At 38.7% G+C, this 21712-nt stretch overlaps 1 protein-coding gene across 1 annotated transcript in view; it reads left to right on the top strand.

The window, feature by feature from the left end:
* LOC139751082 (ATP-dependent RNA helicase DDX3X-like) overlaps positions 1-21712 on the top strand; it is a 344069-nt gene that overhangs the window by 50972 nt on the left and 271385 nt on the right. Inside the window, exons 9-14 of the mRNA XM_071666186.1 lie at positions 1121-1246; positions 4320-4435; positions 5678-5827; positions 6034-6190; positions 19446-19608; positions 20617-20794. Of these exons, the coding sequence (XP_071522287.1) occupies positions 1121-1246; positions 4320-4435; positions 5678-5827; positions 6034-6190; positions 19446-19608; positions 20617-20794 (890 nt within the window). The remainder of the gene's footprint in view (positions 1-1120; positions 1247-4319; positions 4436-5677; positions 5828-6033; positions 6191-19445; positions 19609-20616; positions 20795-21712) is intronic.

The raw sequence follows: 21712 nt of genomic DNA on the forward strand, positions 1-21712 counted from the left end.
GCCACCCCCTTTCTTAATGAGAAATACTAACCACGTAATTCCTTGCATGTCACAGAAGGCGACTAAAAGGGATGGGAGTAGGTAGCTGAAAATCCTCCCATCCTGTTTTAATTTTCCAAAAGAAGAAACAGATAAGGGGCAAATGAGGATTTTTCCCTCTTAAGGCTCAGTCACTTGTTCTTGAGGCTACCTCACTAATGCAGGAAATAGCTAAAATGTATCAAAAATATCTAAATATTTATGTTTGAGGACAGTATGTGGTGTGAGTTGGTTTGATAGAGTAAGTAATGAAAGGGTAAGAGAGCTGTGTAGTAATAGTAAGAGTGTGGTTGAGAGAGCTGAAGAGGGTTTGTTAAAATGGTTTGGACATATGGTGAGAATGAGTGTGGAAAGGTTGACTAAGAGGGTATATGTGTCAGAGGGGAGAGGAACAAGGAGAACCAGTAGCTCAAATTGTATGGGAAGGATGGAGTGAATAAGATCTTGAGTGATCAGGGCCAGAACATGCAGGAGGGTGAAAGGTGTGCATGGAATAGAGTGAATTAGAATGATGTGGTATTCTGGGGTCAGTGGACTGAACCAGGGCATGTGAAACATCTGGGGTAATCTGTGGAAAAGTTTCTGGGTCCTGGATATGGATAGAGAGCTGTGGTCTTGATGCATTCCGCACACTTACGCACACACACACACACACACACACAAAAAGCCTGAGCCAAGTACCAATTTTATCGATCAACTATGAGGGTGGATGAACAACTAGGTTGACTGTGGACTGACTGCAAGAACCTAGATTTGAACCTTTGCGCTCAGTTCTTGGGAGCCCATGAATTTGTCATGGTCAGGAATGCTAACTGCTATACATTTCTATTTAGTAGCACATGTTACTGGCTTAAAATTGAACCTGGAGAACTTAAGGAATTTTAAGTATGTAGGTTACACTCTCATTTATTATTTGGAATATTTACTAGTGCTGCAATGTATGAGGAATTTTAAGTATGTATGTTACACTCTCGTTTAGTATTTGGAATAGTTACTAGTGCTGCAATGTGTTTTGTTTTTTATTGTATAACTCAAGCAGCTTCGTATATATTTGGTAATGCCTTTTTTTTCTACTTGACAGAAATACGCTCTGCCTTTCATCCTTGCCAAGAGAGATCTGATGGCCTGTGCTCAGACTGGTTCAGGAAAAACTGCAGCATTCTTAGTCCCAATCCTCAACCAGATTTATGAACAGGGTCCAATTCAGGTGGGTTATGCAAGACTTTAAGGAGCTGTACAGTATAAGTGTTTTGACAATATCATAATTTATTTTTGTTCTGTCTTTATATTTGATGCATCTTCCTTTATGGAACTCCCTCAAGTGGGTGGCCACATCAATAGAGTTTCCATAACTAGTAAACTCCAGTGCTGCTTCTTAATAATCCTGTATTGCCTTACCCTTAACAGGCCATTGACAGAAGACAAGTTTAGAGCGGTTTGCAGAGGTTCCTACTTGTGTTCCTACCTACTAATTATGTCTACTGCTCCTACCATTTTGCCAATAGGCAGGGCTAGCATATAGCACACACCACAGTAAAATCTAGAGTTACTAAGAATTGGCTGTGTGAGTTTAGTTTTGTCAGGTTTTATGTGTGACAAGAAGAGATTCTAAGTTTGTGGACAAAATGCAAGAAGTCCATGTGTGAGTTAGGCAGAAAGAAAAGACAACTACCTGGGTCAGAGGATTGCAACTTGGCAACCTCTGAAGTACTGACTCACCGTGTAGTTTGCTAACCCTTCCAGTACCCAGGCAGGCCATATTCGTAGTATACCTTCCTGGTCATTGGCTGCCTGCCAGCTACTATTTCATTTTTATTTTACTTTGATATACCATAGTCTCAGGAAGAGCGTTCGGACATGGTTATGAAAAGCGAATCATTTTTTAAATTGTATTTACTGAAATCATCTGTTGAAATGATTTGTCATTTAAAGCCAGTTTTGTTGATTTAAGTACCTTTTTTTTAGTGTTGTATTGGGAAATTCTGAAAAAAAATTTTCTCTAGCCACTAGGCCAAGTACTATTATACTTGACAAGAAGCATGTTGGTGTCAGAGAATTTAGTTCCAAATGAAGGCAAATGAAGGCTGTTTATAAGTGCTTGTCAGCCGGGTTTCCTTGATGACTTCCATGTCTGGGGCTTTGTTCAACATTACCTCCCATTATCCCTACTCATGTAAACAGGCAGAAGCATGGCAATTTACTTTTACCCACAATTAACTACTCCAGAGCTATAGACAGGTTGTCTGAAGTCTGGGCCATTTACCTTTCCTTTACATACACATGATCCTGGGGGTCTAGTCTTACTCTAGAGATAAAATATCGTTTGTTCATCTTGGACTGCTTGAAACCCCTTTTGAAACCCCCTCATTAGCCCATGCATGATCCGTCCTTGAAGACTTACATATGAAAGAGGTCTGTTGTAGAAATTTTCTTAGAATATTTTTCTCAAGGGAAATTCAACTTTACAAGAGTTTTACAGGATCATGTAGTAACCCCCCCCCCCCTTTTTTTTTTAGGGGGGGTTAAGAATCTCCAGTAACACCCCTTTTTTTTTCAGGGGGGGGTTAAGAATCTCCAGAACTGCTGAGCTATTTATAATGAAGCATGGGAAAGAGCATCCTTGGGATAAATCTTGTTCATTTAAGTATCTGGGAACTTGATATGACTGCTAAAGAAAATAATATTTACTTTCAATTAAGGGCATTGAAGGCTAAGAAGCAGCACTGGAGTTCTCTAGGTATGGAGACTATTGCCTTGGCCACCCCCTTAAGGGAGTTCATGAAGGGAACAGGCATAAGAGATATAGATAGATTGAATTATGCAAGATACTCGTATTTTTTTAAACCAAGATGACAGTTGTGAGGATGATTTATTTCACATCAAGATGAGGTTGAATTGTGCACAAAGTTTAATATAGATCTTTGAAAATCTCATTCAAAACCACATGGTTGATTGTAGTCATAACTGGTGAGAACAAAGCTATTTTCAAGAACTTTCAAATTTAGCTAATCCTATTAAGATATAGATGTTATTTCATAACATGAATTTATTGTTGAGATACCAAATGGTGGAGGGTATGGTTGATGACCAAGGACATCTCAGATGAGCAGGGATTGTGGCACACTTGAACAGAGAAAGAACAAGAGGTTTGTTTTAATGTGCCGATTGATGATATAAAAGGAAAATTGAAGATAATACAGGAAGTCAGGTAGTAGTTGGTAGGCAGCCACCAATCAGGGAGGTATATTACTGGTACTTTCCACCTAGGTATTGGAGGAGTTATTGATGGCTGTGTAGTGAGCTAGTACTTCAGTGGCTGTTTCACTCCATTGACCCAGGTAGCTGTCTTTTTGCCTCACCCACATGTGGACTATTGACATTCTGTACATAAATTTAAATCTCTCCTGGTCACACATAACACCTGACAGTGGCTGTTTCACTCCTTTAACCCAGGCAGCTGTCTTTCTGCCTCGCCCACATGTGGACTATTGATGTTCTGTACATAAATTTAAATCTCTCCTTGTCACACATAACACCTGACATCACTTCTCTCACACAACTCATTCTCTGCAACTCTAGGTTCTCCTGCGATGAGAGCTATGTGCCAGCCCTAACCCTGCCTTTTGGGAAAATGGTAGAAGCAACTGATTGAAGGAGTAGGTTGGAACATTTGACAGGAGCATTAGGGAGAAAAGTAGTAGGTAAGAACATTAGACAGGAGCATTAAGAAGTATTTTTTAGGAGCATTAGCTGGGAGCATTGGTTAGAAGCTGTTGGTTGGAAATTAAGTAGCAGTAGTAGTAGTTGATAGAAACATTAGGTAGGAGCCTTGGAAAACATTGTTATAGTTGCTCTCTGCCAGTGGCCTGTTAACGGGGAATTACTTAAAGCTAAGAAGTGGCACTAGAGTTCACCAGTTATGGAAACACTATTGCCATGGCCATCCCTTTAGGGGAAGTGCTCAAGGGAAATGGACTTCAGAGACATAGATAGACATACGGAATATGACTATAAATAGACGGATGGAATGTGACTTTGAACAGTGACGATTTGAAGGAGAATGGAATGTGATTTTGAACAGTGATGATTTGAAGGAGAATTATAGAAAGGTTGTAGGGTCTTGGTGTTTGGAAGAGATTCTGTTTGAGTTGCTGTATATAGAGTAGTTGGCAAGTACATAATGGACAGGTATATTGTTATAACAACTTATGTCTCTGTATAGCTGATTTTCTTCCCCTACAGCTTAATAGATAATGATGGTGGTGGTCTTTTTTTGCCAGATGAAGAACAACAATCCTCGAGGTCGAAGTAAGCAGTACCCACTTGCCTTGGTTTTAGCACCTACTCGTGAGTTAGCAACCCAAATATATGATGAGTCCCGCAAGTTTTCATACAGGTATGTTTGCCTTTTATGGTTGGTACTTTGCCTTTTTTGTCTGTTTTCCTGGCTCTACCTTGCTGATGCAGGTGGTAGCTGATGCTGTTTCTTGTGGGGCAGGGAAGTGTCAGGGATGGATGAAGGCAAACAAGTATGTATATGTACGTGTATATATGTTTCAATACATATACATAAGGAAAAAAATATTTAAAGCACTGTTGTTGGCAGGGGAAGCAAAGATTTCACTGACAGAAATTTAATATACAGTATTAACTCCTTAATGCCCCACTGAGTTATTCGATCCAGTCCTCAATATTCATATTTTTCAAGTTGTTTGAAAAAAAAAATTTACCATACAATTTCAAGAGAGATTCATATAACGATGAAAACATATATCACTTTAGGAGTATTTTTTCTGCACATGGTGTTCCCAGCAGTGTTGTGTGGATGTAAGGCCTGGGCCTTGAACACACAAGAGAGAAAGAGAATGGAGTTATTGGAAATTGAGAGAAAGAGAATGAAGTTATTGGAAATTAAATGTCAGGCAATATATGGTTTAAGGCAGGTCAGTTGTGTTATGAGTGACATAGTAAAAGATACCAGCGTTGCAGTAAGTGCTGTCTGATTTAGTTGAACAGAGTTTGCTTAAGTGTTTTGGATTTATGGAGAGGATTTGCACACTGAAACTTAGAGGATCTACATGTATGTGTCAGAAGTGGAAGTGGGCAAGGGAAAATCTAAGACGGAAGGATGAAATGAAGGAAGCTTTAGCCGGTTTTTAGGCCTTCAAATTCAGGAGAGTAAGAGATATGCATGGAATAGAATGAATTATGTTGGGGTGACATGCTATCAGGGCTTATGAAGTAGTCGGGCTAAACTTTGGGAAGGTCTGTTAGGCACTGGCTGTGGTGGATAGTAGGCTTTGGTTTCATTGCATTATTTTGACACCTATAGAGTGTATGTATGACTCACAAAGGCAGATCCAGTTAGGTATGTATAAAAAGAATGTAAAGTATGCAGTTAGAGTGGGGATTTAATTGATAGTAATTAAGTTGGAAGAGTTTGTTTGTTGCAAGACATAATTTCCATTAATATCCTTGATTGATTTAGTGTTACCATTGAGTTTCCTAATTTCTTTCAACTTTCAGAAGGAGTTTAGAATTATTTTTATAATATATACAGATTAAGAATTCACAAACTGGAATTCTTTTAGATTTTTTTGAGTATTGTAATGAGGTTAATTTTCCTGTGTTGTTTCAGGGCTCGAGTGAGACCATGTGTAGTGTATGGTGGTGCAGATGTGGTCGCTCAGATGAGAGACTTATCCCGTGGTTGCCACTTGCTTGTTGCTACACCTGGTCGTCTTGCTGATATGATTGACCGCGGCAAGATTGGACTGGACTCGTGCAAGTGTGTTTTTTCTTCAACACTCTCATACTCCAAATAATCAGTTTCACTATGGGTTAACCCATGAATGCCATAATTATGATGTAATATATAGTTAATGAATTATCAATAAACAGCAATGATTCTCAACAACTTATGACACTTTTAACAGAGTTTGTGATGTAGTGTCAAATGGTAATAAACTCTGACCCTTTTGACACTCTTCTCAGATACCTGGTACTTGATGAGGCTGACCGCATGCTGGACATGGGTTTTGAGCCTCAGATTCGTCGAATTGTAGAGGAGGACAACATGCCTCCCACTGGCCAGCGCCAGACACTCATGTTCTCTGCTACCTTCCCTAAAGAGATCCAACGCCTTGCCCAGGTATGTTTTCCCCCTAGAATGATTTTGGTTGATTCAGCCTACATTGCCACAATTAGGATGTTCTATTGGAGCCTGTTGACTGTGTTGAATAAATTGAGAAGTTTGAATGGGAAGTAAGCACAAGCTTATATTTTTTTTTTATTCTTTTTGCTCTGGTTAAGTGAAGTGTTTGAGACTTGTCATTATGGTACAAGTATTTGTTAGTAGTTGCTGTAAAATGCATACATTGGGTGAATAAAGTAAGAGTAGCAAGTTGGAGATTTGGGTATAGATAAGGTTTTTTTGTTGTTGTTTAAAGAAAGCTGCTTTATAGAATGTGATTAAACAGAATAAAGATGGAGTATGAGAAAAAAATTTTCTTGAGGTAGCATAGTGGATTAGGATAGCATATTGAAGGATGAAGCATCTCATTGCTGATGGTTAAGTAGATTGTAGTTTACTTAAAAAAAAAAAAAAAAAGCTGGGGGAGGGTGTCCTGTAGTGAGAGGTTGGTTGAATGGTTTACATAGCATGTAGAACAGAGGTCAAAAATGGAAGATTGTTTAGATTTTTTTCTGAGATGGCATGGGCAAAGTATGCCTTAATCAAGGCCATCTGAGGTGAAAGAGAAAAATTTAAAGAAATGGCTTTGCAGGTGTATTTTGCCCTAATCCTAAAGGAAGAAAGGCTGTATGAAGAGAGAAGAGAATTCCATAACTTAACTGTTCTAGGGTAGAAGTAGGCCTCAGAATAGCCATTTCTTGATAGTGGACAGGAAGAGATAGTAGCAGCTTAAGAATCATGTAATCAGAAGTTTAGTAGTTTATATGATGTAGGCTTGCAGGAGACTTTACATTTGGTTTGCATATAATGTTGAACAAACTGAAGAATAGCATGAGATATTAATTGGGATGTAAGTTTGAACAGAGAAAAATTAGGAGTGAAATGTTTTAGATATCTGGGAGTGGACTTAGTGCTACCACGCTGGAGGGGGGGATGCTGTTTCCTGTGTGGCAGGTTGGCGACAGGAATGGATGAAGGCAGCAAGTATGAATACGTACATGTACATTGAAATGTTTATGTATGTATATGTGAGTGTATGGGCATTTATGTATATATATGTGTATATGAGTGGTTGGGCCATTCTTCGTCTGTTTCCTTGCACTCCCTCGCTTATGCGAGAAACAGCAATTAAGTATAATAAACAAAATAAATATCAAAAAATTATGATTTGTATAGGGAAAGAATGGATGCCAGAAGTAAAGAAGTGACTCGCATAAGTGAAAGAATGGATGCCAGAAGTAAAGAAGTGACTTGCATAAGTGGGTTGAATTTAAGTGTTAGGGGAGTTAAAATCATTTAGGACAGAATGTATGGGTATATTTGTATTATTGGAATGATGAAAAGAAACAAAAGTAGAGCAATATATTGATCATAGAAATTTATGGGTCTTCCAATCATGTAGTGGTTATGTCATATTAGATTTGCTACATATTTATAAGAACATTATTCCAAATACACTTGGGTTTAACAAGGTGTACATGGAGAAAATAAGTGCTTTTCTTGATTTATGTCTTTATTTATTATTACCTCGGGACCAGTTTTTGTGAAAGAGTCCTGGTGTTACCCAGAACCTTTCTAAAGGTAACTGCAGCCCAGGGCTGCACTACTTACAGGGAAATGTATTCTCCATTGAAGTGAGAAGTTCTTTTAAGAGATTTAACTCCCAGCAGTACAGCCTCTACTGCCTGATGACCCTCAGTTTATTTGGGGTACCTAATGGTTAGCAATGGTTCCTAGACTTTCATTTACACAATTGTAGTGTGTGGTCCTTAGTGTCCCCATTATGTGCAGTAACTTTTGCAAGGAGGATTCCATAGTGTCCCCATTATATGCAGTAACTCTTGCAAGGAGGATGTCTCATATGGTCAGAAATGTAAAGAAATCTCTATTATTAAAGCTTGTGTTGGTCTCTGTATTGTATTTTCCATATATAGAATAAATGGTTCTTGTGTGTATACCCATGTCACCTCAGCACCGAGTCTTTACTTTGTTAAATCACCCCTGGAATTTCCTCATTCCTCTTGAGTTCATTCTTCTAAGTTTCCTCAACCCCTTTAAGAATCTAGGTCTATTTTAAATACTTTGCCAGTAAATGCAGTTCTGTAGTAGATTCTTGTTTCACCTATATCTTTTAAGTATGTTTATTGCCTCATTACCTTACCTTCAGATTTTTTTCTGTATCCTTCTTCATGGCTGAATGGTTAGAGAACTGGTCCTGATTTCCAGGGCCCTGGAATTCAACCCCATCCTGGGTGGTGTCCTCATGGGCAAGGGCCTTAGCATACACCTAACGACACAGGTGTGATACCAGATGCCTCATTCGACCCAAATGTGGATGGGTACTGGCTTTTCTGGGAAGGTAAACTTCTTGCCGTAACTTAAACTTGCTCAGTATTTAGGGCATATGGATTCACCCACTTTGGGCTGAAGACCCAGGGAGATGGACATCAGTGCCACAGATATGCATTTTAAAGAGCTTATGACCCTCAGCTACTATTTCAGTACACCAGCATGTTTACCTTTCTTTACTTGTTACACTAGCCTTTATTTCCTTTTCTATATTGAATGAACTAATCATGTATTTGATATTTAGAAACCAGTCAGTCATTTGTGTACTCAGCCATATCTCAATGCCAGTCTTGTAAATTTAATATTTATTTTGTATTTACTGTATTTATATTACTTATCATCTCTGAGTTTTTGATAAATATTTGTCATTCATAGCCTTCTGGATTTGGCAGCAGTAATATTAATTAGTCTGTCTATCTCTTTGGTTATCTATATATAAAATCATTATTAACATAGTACCCATCGACATGAGAATGAATTGTATGCAGGCAAGCACCTTTTGTGGGAAGTAGTTTTCCACAACTGGGGCTTTCCATCCTTATCCTGCATGATGGTAAAGGGCAGGTATATCTAAACCCTTGAGGCAGATTTGCTATCATACTGCTTACTGTCAGTACACAGAGTGACTGCCCTTCCCATAGGAGACTAGTTACAGCATTTATTTACCTCGACAGTGGATAATACTAAGCTAGCTAACTAGCTGGTTAGGAGGTAAGCAGCAGGTGTTACATGCAGCCATACTTGTTTGCACATGAATAAACAAAGCAAATTCCAGATTTATTTACCAAAGGTTCTCTCTCAACATGGCTTGTCCACCAGTAACAACTTTCTCGTTCCCTTCATGTTTAATTTGTTATCTTTTTGTTCAGAAAGTTGAAGATAGATGTATTGGAAAGTGACTGCCCAGTTATTTCTAAAATTGGAATAAGTATACAAAAATAATTAATGTTCATGTAAGTTAGTTATGCCAGGTAATGTAAATGATTTTTTTATTACAACTTAGTAAAACTTTTCAAATTAATATTTATTTTCCAGGATTTTTTTTTTTTTTTTCAACTTTATATTGGTCTGACACCAGCATCATTAATGAGTTGATTTTACAATAAATATTTGATTAATAATTTTTTATAAGGAAAGCATAACCATATTTGAGAAAAAAGTGTTTGCAACTGAAGATCTTATAGGTAATCTCTGTAGAAAACCATTTGTTAGGACTTGATATTGTTTGATATGTGATTATATTTGGATTAATACAAAAGAAAATAAATGTGTAAAATTTGATAGAACTGAGAATATAACTGTGTAGCATTTTTCATTCTCCATTTGAGACTTGCTTATGTGAAAAGTCTCACAAATGTAGATGTAGATTCCTGCTTGTGCTGTGAAAATTATAAATGTTATGCTATTTACAAATGTGAAATATTTTACTGATGCCGAAATTTTACAAGATGCACAGCTCTCGTTATGAAAGACGATGTATAATCAAAACATTACAACCTTATTGTGGAGCAAAGCTTTGCTTAAGCAGCTAATGAATGTAGAAGATAAGGCAATGTACTTCTTTAATGAAGACAGGATTAACTAAGAGCTGACTTTTTGTAGAGCAAAGATGAAAGATTTGCTGTTAGACTACTTTCTGCAGTCAGATGGCATTTGAAGAAGACAGATATTCATTTGAATGGCTACCCCATAAGCCAAAGTGCCCAGACCTCCTGAAAACAGATAGCTGATTCCTAAAAATATTAGCAATCCTGTAGCCATTGGGAGTGGGGCTTAAAGCGAGTAGGTGTCAGGTGCCTTGCAGGGAGATTTGGGGTTGGGGGTTGGTGGGGGGCAGAGCCTGGATCACTATGATCAACCTCTGAGATTGTGGTGCTTTATTAGAGCATGAGAAAGTATCTTTTTGTTATGTAGTTTTTTGCTACATGCAATGGGTGTTTTCTGCCAGTTACAAAGAAAAATTATTTTGTACATGGGGAGGTAAACACTCGGCTAAAAAGAAAAATGATCATGTACGTGGGAGGGAGGAAGTGAATGCTATGTAATCCCCTCCCAGATTACATCTACACATTACTTAAATCTATTAAAATAACTGTTTGTCAATTAGGACAAATGATTATATTATAGACTTAAATTTTGATTATTGAAACATCCCTCACCTTCTCAAACACTTAGAATTCCATTCCCTTCTTTCTAATCACCAATATGGCTTTTGTGGTGCAACGTCTACTGGTGATCTTCCCTCCTATGTGAATCATCTCTGGTCCTCCTCCTTCAGAAATTTTGGTGAATCTTTCGTCGTGGCCCTCATCATCTCCAAAGCATTTGATCGGGTATGGCATAAGTCTGCTTTCCAAACTTTCTTCCTTTGGCTTTTTCTGCTTCTCTCTGTTCCCTAATGCATAGCTTCCTCTCTAGCTGGTCCATTGTAGTAGTCATTGATGGAGTGACAGCCCAGTTATTCTGTCAGTAGTCGTGTCCCTCTGGGTTCTGCCTTGTTGCCCACTCTTTCTCTTTCCTTTCCAAATTCATCGTCTCTAGCTCTAATATTCTCTCTTTCCAATACATAACACATCTTGTAAGAGACTGGGTATTGGTGATGGGTGATTTGAATGCAAAAGTGAGTAATGTGGCAGTTGAGGGTATAATTAGGGGCATGGGTTATTCAGTATTATGAATGGAAATGATGAACAACTCGTGGAGTTGTGTGGTGAAAAAGGACTGATGATGGGGAATGCCGGGTTAGAAAGAGGGACATGCATATGTGAGTAAGAGAGATGCTCAGCAGGTGTTACTGGATTACATATTAATTGATAGCATGTAAAAGAGACTTTCGGATGTAATGTGCTGAGAGGGGGCAGCTGGATGGATTTCTGATCACTATATAGTGGAGGCAGGGGTGAAGATTTGTAAAGATATTCAGAAAAGAGTAAACGATATTGAGACGAGAGTAGTGAGAGTAAGTGAGCTTGGAAAAGAGACTTCTGTAAAGAAATATCAAGAGAGATTGAGGATGGAATGGCAAAAGGTGAGATATAGTAATGCAGATGGAGTGTGTGTGAAGAATGTGGGGTATGTACGGAAGCGGTGCTGCCATGCCTGAGAGATGCATGCAGCATGTGAAAGATAAGAGGTGGGCAGATTAGAAAGGGTACCGTGTGGTGGGATGAAGAAATAAGGTTGTTTGTGAAAGATAATAGATAAGTGTTGGGTGATACAGGAAGGAATGCAAATGATTGGTGGTTGTATAAAAGAAAGCTGCAGGAGATCAAGAGGAAGATGCAGGGGGCTGAAAAAGAGGGCAAATGCAAGTTGGAGTGAGCAGATATCAGTAAACTTTTGGGAGAATAGGATATTTTGTAAGGTTAATGATTGCAAAAACTAAGATCAGATAGGAACATCGATGAAGGGGGGTTAAGGGGAAGTGGTAACAGGTAGTGGTCAAGTGAGTTGCAGATGGTGTCAGATTTTGAAGGACTGCTGAAGGTGTTTGATGATAAGATGGTAGATGTAGGGTGTTTGGATCTGTGTGGTATGCGAAGTAAGCGAGTCATGGTGCAGAGAGAGAAGTGGTGAAAGCCTCGCTTTAGATGAAATGTAGCGAGACAGCAGGTGCGGAAGGTATTGCAGTTGAATTTATTAAGAAAGGAGGTAACTGTGTCATTGATTGGTTGGTAAGGATATTCATTGTATGTATGGATCCTGGCGAAGTGCCTGAGGATTAGTAGAATGCATTTATAGTGCCAGTGTATAAAGGCAATGGGAATAAAGGTGAGTGTTAAAACCATAATGGTGTAAGTTTGGTGAGTTTACCTGGTAAATAGTATGGGAGGGTATTGATTGAGAGGGTGACAGCATGTACAGATCAGGTGTTTGCTCTAAAGAATGCGAGTAAGAAATACTTAGAGAAACAGATGGATTTGTTAATGGCATTTATGGATCTGGACAAAGCATATTATAGGGTGGATAGAGATGCCTTGTGGAAGGTCTTAAGAATATATGGTGTGGGTGGAAAGCTGCTAGAAGCAGTGAGAAATTCTTATAAAGGGTGTATGTGTATGAGTAGGAAGGGAGGAGAGTGATTGGTTCCCAGTGAAGGTTGGTCTGTGGCACGGGTGTGTGATGTCACCATGGTTGTTCAGTTTGTTAATGGATGGGGTGGTTTGGGATATAGTGCAAAACGCTTGGAGAGGGGTGATTATTCGGTCTGTTGGAGACGAAATGGCCTGGAAAGTGAGCCAGTTGATGTTTGCTGATGACACAGCACTGGTGGCAGATTTGAGACAAAAGCTGAAGTTATTGACTTGAGTTTAGAAGAATGTATGAAAGAGGAAGTTGGTAATTGCGAATAAAAGCAAGGTTATTAGGTTTAGCAGGTTTGAGGAATAGATTAGTTGGGTTCTGCATTTGAAAACTAGGAGTAAGTAAAGTTTCAGATACCTGCCTGGGAGTGGGCATCTTAGTAAATGGAAGTAGAAGTGAGTCATAGGATGGGGTGAGGGGTGAAGGTTCTGGGAGGGCAAAAATTGGTATGTTTGGAGGTATAATAATCCCAACAATATTATATGGATGTGAGGGATGGGCTATTGTATATAAAGCTGTGCAGAGGGAGTGGATGTTTTGAAAATGAAATTTTGAGAATATGAGGTGTGAGGGGGTTTGATCGAATGAGTAATGAAAGGATGTGTAATAATTAAAAGTGTGGATGAGAAAGCTGAAGAGGGTGTGCTGAAGTGGTTTGGACATATGGAGAGAACAAATAAGGAAAGGTTGACAGGATATATGCGTGAGAAGTGGAGGGAGGGGACAAGGAAAATGGGGAATTGAGATTGGAGATAGAAGGATGGAGTGAAAGATTTTGAGCGAGCAGGGTCTGAATATAGAGGAGAGTGAAAGGCAGACAAGGAATAGAGTGAACTGGAACAGTGTAGTATAGTGGAGTCAACTTGCTGTCAGTGGTCTGAGCCAAGGCATGTGATGTGTCCAGGGTAAACCGTGGAAAGGTCTGTAGGATAGGAAGCTTTAGTTTTAATGTATTACTGAAGTCAAGTAGAGAATGGATGTGAGCGAATGTAGCCTTCATCTGTTTCCTGGCACAACCTTGCTGACATGGGAGACAGCAATCAAGTGTAATGATGCTGTTTCCTGTGGGGCCGTGGTAGCGCCAGGAATGGACGAAGGTATGCAGGTATGAATATGTACATGAGTATATATGTATATGTCTGTGCATGTGTTTGTATATATGTATATGTGCGAGTATGGGTGTTTATTTATATATGTGTATGTATGTGAGTGGTTGGGGCATTCTTTGTCTGTTTCCTGGCACTACCTCACAAATGTGGGAAACAGCAATAAAGTCTAATAAATGAATATATATATTTTTCAAGTAGCTCTCTCATATTTACAAGGGATCTGTTCACTTGAGAATGGAGTACTGCACACATAATTGTGATAGCTCTTCCTCCACCTTTTTATTAGCCAGAGTGGAATCAAAAACATTTCATCTTGTTAATTCTTGAGGCGTCACTTCTTTCCAACCATCCATCTATGTCCACTATGATGTTGCTGCCCTCTCCCTATTCTGCAGGTATTGTTTTGGCTACCTTTCTCTTGAGCTTCTGCATGAGTCCCTGCCACCAAGGCTTGGACCTGTGACTTGCATCTGGTTTTGGTTTCCCATTATTTGCGTGTGGAGACTAGCTCCACGAGGATTAACTGTAATAATGCCTCCTCCTTCCCTTGATCAGCAAAGCAGTGAAACTCTGTTCTTTCTATTGTCTTTCACTCTTTCTATAAGTTTTCTATGAATATAAATTAAATGGCAATGATTGGGTGTGTTTTGATCTTACTGTGTCAGTTGCTAAAAGGAAAAGAAAATAAGATGATCAAGGAAGCTGTCCCACTCTCAATTTCAAAACAATAATTAGTTTTTAATTAGAGATTATTTTAATCCAAGTTTTCTAAGTACAAACTAGTACTTGATATCAAACTAGTCATTTGTAATATAAGATTTTGGCAAGAAGTAAGATCAACTTCAAACTCATTAAATCTTTATTTCAAAATAACGTACTTACAATTTCTGTCAAAGCATTACTGACCCATTTTACTCTCAGGATCTCAAACAGTATATAAACTTTTTAAATTTTTTGAGTACCTGCATTTGCCTTTTTTGCTTAGTGACGTATCATTAGGAACACACAAAGTGGCCTAATTTGCACACATCTAATGTCTAGCTGTCTTTAATAATGTACCAAAACCACAGCCAAGTCTCAGAAACTATATAATTCATTGTGACTTGCCTTATAATGCCCATGTTCAGCCCCTTGACAGTAATTCTACACTATACATCACCTTCTTCCAAATCATTCAGTCTTATACATGCCTCTTGCCCTCCAGAGTATTCAGGCGCTAAAGTCGCAAAGCTTCCTTCATTCTACCCTTTCATCTCCTCAATCGGCATATTACTTAAGATAGTAGCAGAACGAAATATGAGGAAAATAGGAAGGTGGATCAAAGAATTTGTAACAGACATAAAATTCATAAGTAACAACAAATGAAACCATGTCTGATGAAGATATTCGATTAGGATATTACAAGGAATGTTGTTAGCCTCAGATCTCTCTTATATTGAGACCAACAGGAAAAAAAAATAAGTAATGTGCTTTGCTGATGATGGTCATCAAAAAATAATGTCAAAAAAGAATTTAATGTAATATACTGATGGGCAGAAATGAATATTATGTATTTACGCAAAACTATATTTTGACAAATTTGCCATTGAAAAATTTACATTTGTGACACCATATGAAGCCCAAGTAATGTGACAAACTGAAAAAAGCATCAGTGATCAAGGACTCATCATAAATCAGAAACTAGAATTCAAAGAACATTTTGAAAATAAAGCTTTTGATTAAAATGTTTAATGTATATACAAAAGAAAGCTTTTGATTAAAATGTTTAATGTATATACAAAAGGCTAAATTGAATAATGATGTGTCATGTGGTAATGAACCAGTCAAACTGAAATAATCAATTTAGAATTCAGTGACATTTAATGAACATTGTCAACATGGATCATTTGAAATACATGAGAGGTTGAAAGAACTCAAGCTTAACATCCTTGAGAGAAGAGAATCAAACATGATAATTATACAAGACAGCAAATTTAAGGGATAAAGGAGAATATTCTGTACATACAAGCCTCTCATCATTCTTAAAGGAAAGAAGCTGGGTTATTAAGTCTGCAAGAATGTGATGGATTATAAAAAAAATATATATATATATATATATATATATATATATATATATATTTTTTTTTCATACTATTTGCTATTTCCCGCGTTCACGAGGTAGCGTTCAGAACAGAGCCTTTGAGGGAAATCCTCACTTGGCCCCCTTCTCTGTTCCTTCTTTTGGAAAATTCAAAACGAGAGGGGAGGATTTCCAGCCCCCCGCTCCCATATATATATATATATATATATATTATCTTGTGGAGGCTAAGGTGAAGATTAGTATGGGTTTTCAGAAAAGAAGAGTGAATGTTGGGGTGAAGAAGGTGGTGAGAGTAAGTGAGCTTGGGAAGGAGACCTGTGTGAAGAAGTATCAGGAGAGACTGTGTACAGAATGGAAAAAGGTGAGAACAATGGAAGTAAGGGGAGTGGGGGAGGAATGGGATGTATTTAGGGAATCAGTGATGGATTGCGCAAAAGATGCTTGTGGCATGAGAAGAGTGGGAGGTGGGCTGTTTAGAAAGGGTAGTGAGTGGTGGGATGAAGAAGTAAGAGTATTAGTGAAAGAGAAGAGAGAGGCATTTGGACGATTTTTGCAGGGAAAAAATGCAATTGAGTGGGAAAAGTATAAAAGAAAGAGACAGGAGGTCAAGAGAGAGGTGCAAGAGGTGAAAAAAAGGGCAAATGAGAGTTGGGGTGAGAGACTATCAGTAAATTTTAGGGAGAATAAAAAGATGTTCTGGAAGGAGGTAAATAGGGTGCGTAAGACAAGGGAGCAAATGGGAACTTCAGTGAAGGGCGTAAATGGGGAGGTGATAACAAGTAGTGGTGATGTGAGAAGGAGATGGAATGAGTATTTTGAAGGTTTGTTGAATGTGTCTGATGACAGAGTGGCAGATATAGGGTGTTTGGGTCGAGGTGGTGTGCAAAGTGAGAGGGTTAGGGAAAATGATTTGGTAAACAGAGAAGAGGTAGTAAAAGCTTTGCGGAAGATGAAAGCCGGCAAGGCAGCAGGTTTGGATGGTATTGCAGTGGAATTTATTAAAAAAGGGGGTGACTGTATTGTTGACTGGTTGGTAAGGTTATTTAATGTATGTATGACTCATGGTGAGGTGCCTGAGGATTGGCGGAATGCGTGCATAGTGCCATTGTACAAAGGCAAAGGGGATAAGAGTGAGTGCTCAAATTACAGAGGTATAAGTTTGTTGAGTATTCCTGGTAAATTATATGGGAGGGTATTGATTGAGAGGGTGAAGGCATGTACAGAGCATCAGATTGGGGAAGAGCAGTGTGGTTTCAGAAGTGGTAGAGGATGTGTGGATCAGGTGTTTGCTTTCAAGAATGTATGTGAGAAATACTTAGAAAAGCAAATGGATTTGTATGTAGCATTTATGGATCTGGAGAAGGCATATGATAGAGTTGATAGAGATGCTCTGTGGAAGGTATTAAGAATATATGGTGTGGGAGGCAAGTTGTTAGAAGCAGTGAAAAGTTTATATCGAGGATGTAAGGCATGTGTACGTGTAGGAAGAGAGGAAAGTGATTGGTTCTCAGTGAATGTAGGTTTGCGGCAGGGGTGTGTGATGTCTCCATGGTTGTTTAATTTGTTTATGGATGGGGTTGTTAGGGAGGTAAATGCAAGAGTCTTGGAAAGAGGGGCAAGTATGAAGTCTGTTGGGGATGAGAGAGCTTGGGAAGTGAGTCAGTTGTTGTTCGCTGATGATACAGCGCTGGTGGCGGATTCATGTGAGAAACTGCAGAAGCTGGTGACGGAGTTTGGTAAAGTGTGTGGAAGAAGAAAGTTAAGAGTAAATGTGAATAAGAGCAAGGTTATTAGGTACAGTAGGGTTGAGGGTCAAGTCAATTGGGAGGTGAGTTTGAATGGAGAAAAACTGGAGGAAGTGAAGTGTTTTAGATATCTGGGAGTGGATCTGTCAGCGGATGGAACCATGGAAGCGGAAGTGGATCATAGGGTGGGGGAGGGGGCGAAAATTTTGGGAGCCTTGAAAAATGTGTGGAAGTCGAGAACATTATCCCGGAAAGCAAAAATGGGTATGTTTGAAGGAATAGTAGTTCCAACAATGTTGTATGGTTGCGAGGCGTGGGCTATGGATAGAGTTGTGCGCAGGAGGATGGATGTGCTGGAAATGAGATGTTTGAGGACAATGTGTGGTGTGAGGTGGTTTGATCGAGTAAGTAACGTAAGGGTAAGAGAGATGTGTGGAAATAAAAAGAGCGTGGTTGAGAGAGCAGAAGAGGGTGTTTTGAAATGGTTTGGGCACATGGAGAGAATGAGTGAGGAAAGATTGACCAAGAGGATATATGTGTCGGAGGTGGAGGGAACGAGGAGAAGAGGGAGACCAAATTGGAGGTGGAAAGATGGAGTGAAAAGGATTTTGTGTGATCGGGGCCTGAACATGCAGGAGGGTGAAAGGAGGGCAAGGAATAGAGTGAATTGGAGCGATGTGGTATACAGGGGTTGACGTGCTGTCAGTGGATTGAATCAAGGCATGTGAAGCGTCCGGGGTAAACCATGGAAAGCTGTGTAGGTATGTATATTTGCGTGTGTATGTACATGTGTATGGGGAGGGTTGGGCCATTTCTTTCGTCTGTTTCCTTGCGCTACCTCGCAAACGCGGGAGACAGCGACAAAGTATAAAAAGAAAAAAAATATATATATATATATATATATATATATATATGAGAGGTCTGCTAGAAAGATTATAGAGTGTACTACTAAGAAAAATTAGAAACATGCTTGGAACAGCTACAGGAACATTAAAGAAAATTTATGTGGTTGAAGACGGTTACATATTAACTTAGGATAGATATTAGGAATGTGCAAGGTGATTGAAACTTATTACCTAAAGTTAGATATGCAGTGATGATTATGTTTGCCCTGCCTTGTGGCAAAATACTCGTAGATAGGTACTCCTCTTGTCAGTCACAAAGAGCCATGATTATACTAAGGCTTTTTTTTATTCATCATTCTGTATGACTGAACCACAACTAACATACCTAACAAAAATTAAAGTACTGTTTCACCTTGTTACAGTTTAGCCTGTCTGAGCCCATGATTCACAGCATTCCACTGCCATTACAAGCCATATAGCTCAAGACACGACCACCTTCCTGCATTTCACAGTGCCTCAGATGCTTGCTCCAATCATCACATTTAATATAACATTTTTTGCTAGACTGGAGGAAAATGACTTGGGTGACACCAAAGTAACAGTGATCTGGGGTCTTTTAGATAAGAAGGAAACTCCATATGTTAATGATGAGAATATGCATAATGCAATAATTTAAGAATAAGCTTATAACATTACTGGTTTTGATAGTCTAGCACATCAAAATTGATTTCAGCAAGTTATTACTGTACTATTTTGGTCATTAAGGTTTTCTGGTTCAATTTTAAGACCTTTTGATTATTCTTTTGTTGAAATTTGAAGAGTTCAAATGAGAAATGTGTGTGAAAACTTTTACAGTTTAAGTACTACAGTCTTATACAGTGGTACAAGTGAAGTGATGTATTATAATAATTTACATTGCCAGAGTATGAACATTTCTTAATTGTAATCATTAAAAACTGTCTGGAATTATGTTTCCAAATAATTTTTTTTCTTAATTTGCAGGACTTCTTGGACAATTACATCTTCTTGGCAGTGGGTCGTGTCGGATCAACATCAGAAAATATAACGCAGAAAATTGTATGGGTTGCAGAGGATGATAAACGCTCCTTCCTCTTGGACATCCTGAATGCTGCTGGCCTTGACCGATTAAATGAAGCCACCAAGGGTAAGTTATACATGATAGGTAGAGAATGGATGTTTTAAAGGCTGTTGTCCATCTGTTTTTCATGCCACCTTGCAAAGGTTGCAAAGTTAAAGAAGCAAATGAATGTAAGAAGAATTGTTATAATTGGATGAGATATGACATGTGGTATATGGTTGCATTTCATACTGTCATTGGGTTGAAGCAAGCATGTGAAGCAGTCAGTGTAAAACTTGAAGTAGTCTATGGGTCTTTTCTTTGAATAATAGCTGCTGGTTTCAGTAAATTTCATATGATGTAGAAAGTAGCTGTATCAAATGAGGATGTTGTTTATGTGTCCCTGATGTTACCCCTCTCTAAGGTACAAAGGCTAAGAGTGAGGGTGACAGGGACTTGGGTAACAGTCCTTTGTTGGACTCCCCCCTTTTTACCACTGCTACAATCACTGTCATTTATGTCATGACTTTGCTTATCAGCAGACACATTTGATTATGTGTTCTTCCAAATCACTGAGCCCGTCCAAAAGTCTGTTTACTTTGGGTTCACAGTGCATATGACCTTAGAGATTGATAAGCATGCATCAGTATTGATAATTGTGTGGGTACTGATGACAGCAGAATGTATTTACTGCACCTGCATGGTGATGGAAGAGACCTTTGTAGTCTACTAATGTTATCATATCAGCTGGATATGCAGACAGAGTTAGGAAAAGTTGAGGCTTAAATGAGTTTGGTGCTGTTCTCATAAAAAAAAAAATCTCAATGTTGTCCATTGTTTAAGGATTAAAGAACTGATTGGGAATGATGATGTGCAAGACATGGTTACTGGTACAACAGGTTTAGAGTAAATGGGAGAGAACACATTAAAAGATGAAGGAGAGGAATAAACCACCAAGATAATGTTAATGGTTATGTAGGTAGCGTATTGAGTGAGAAGGGGAAGAATGAGTGTGATCATGCTGTTCAGTGGATTTGGAGAATATGTATGGAAGCAAGGAAAAAGTGACAGTAACCTCATTACCCTTTTTTCCAGAATCCTTAACCTTAGTGTTTGTGGAGACTAAGAAAGGAGCAGATGCTCTTGAGGAATTCTTGTATCGCCATGGCTACCCTGTGACTAGCATTCACGGGGATCGCAGTCAGCGTGAGCGTGAGGATGCTCTCCGTGTATTTCGCTCAGGCCAATGCCCCATCCTGGTGGCCACTGCAGTAAGTAAATGCCTTTTTGTTTTGATTTAAGCATCATATACATATACCTTGTTGATGTAATATCAGCAGGTTATAAACTTAAAACTAAAATACCCTTCATCTTTTTTGCATCATGTTCAGTGATGTGTCTCCATTGATTTCTTGGAGCTTTTAATTAAAAATCTTGTTCATATGTTATCTCGTTTCTTGTAAGTGGAATCTTTTAAAAGTGTTTTTATCGCATCTTTTATTGAGAAAGAGGGTGACTGCTTTGTTGATTAATTGGCTGGTATTTTCAGTGTGTGTATGGCTCAAGGTGAAGTACCTGATGATTTAAGGGGAATCTTTTAAGATTGTTTTTATTGCTTCTTTTTATTGGGAAAGAGGGTGACTTTTGTTGATTAATTAGCTGTGATTTTTAGTGTGTTTATGGCTCAAGGTGAGGTGCCTGAAGATTATCAGAATGCTTGTATAGTTATCTATCTGTATTTTTTTTTTTTTTTTATGCCCACTCCCTTTGAGAACTCTCTTAAGGGGGTGGCCATAGTAAAAGAGTCAAAATAACTGTTGAATTTCAGTGCTGCTTAGCTTTTAGTACCTCATCCTTAACAGGCCTGTGACAGATGGCAATTTTCACAGTGTTTTCAGATTCTACCTATTGTGTCTTAATATTCCAAACTTCTACATCTAATTACCTAATGCTCCCTGCCTACTACTTCCAGCTATTGCTCCTATCATTACACCAAGAGGCATGACTAGGGCTAGCGCAAAGCACTTACCGCAGGAAAATCTAGAGTTTCAAAGAATGAGTTGTTTGACTTTAGTGTTGTCATGTGTTATTTGTGACAAGGAGAGATTGTATATTCGTTGACAAATTGCCAGCAGTCCATGTGTAGGTGAGGCATTAAGAAAAGACAGATAACTGGGTCAAAGGAGTGCAA

The sequence above is a fragment of the Panulirus ornatus genome, chromosome 11 (genome assembly GCF_036320965.1).
Source record: "Panulirus ornatus isolate Po-2019 chromosome 11, ASM3632096v1, whole genome shotgun sequence".
Lineage (NCBI taxonomy): Eukaryota > Metazoa > Arthropoda > Malacostraca > Decapoda > Palinuridae > Panulirus > Panulirus ornatus.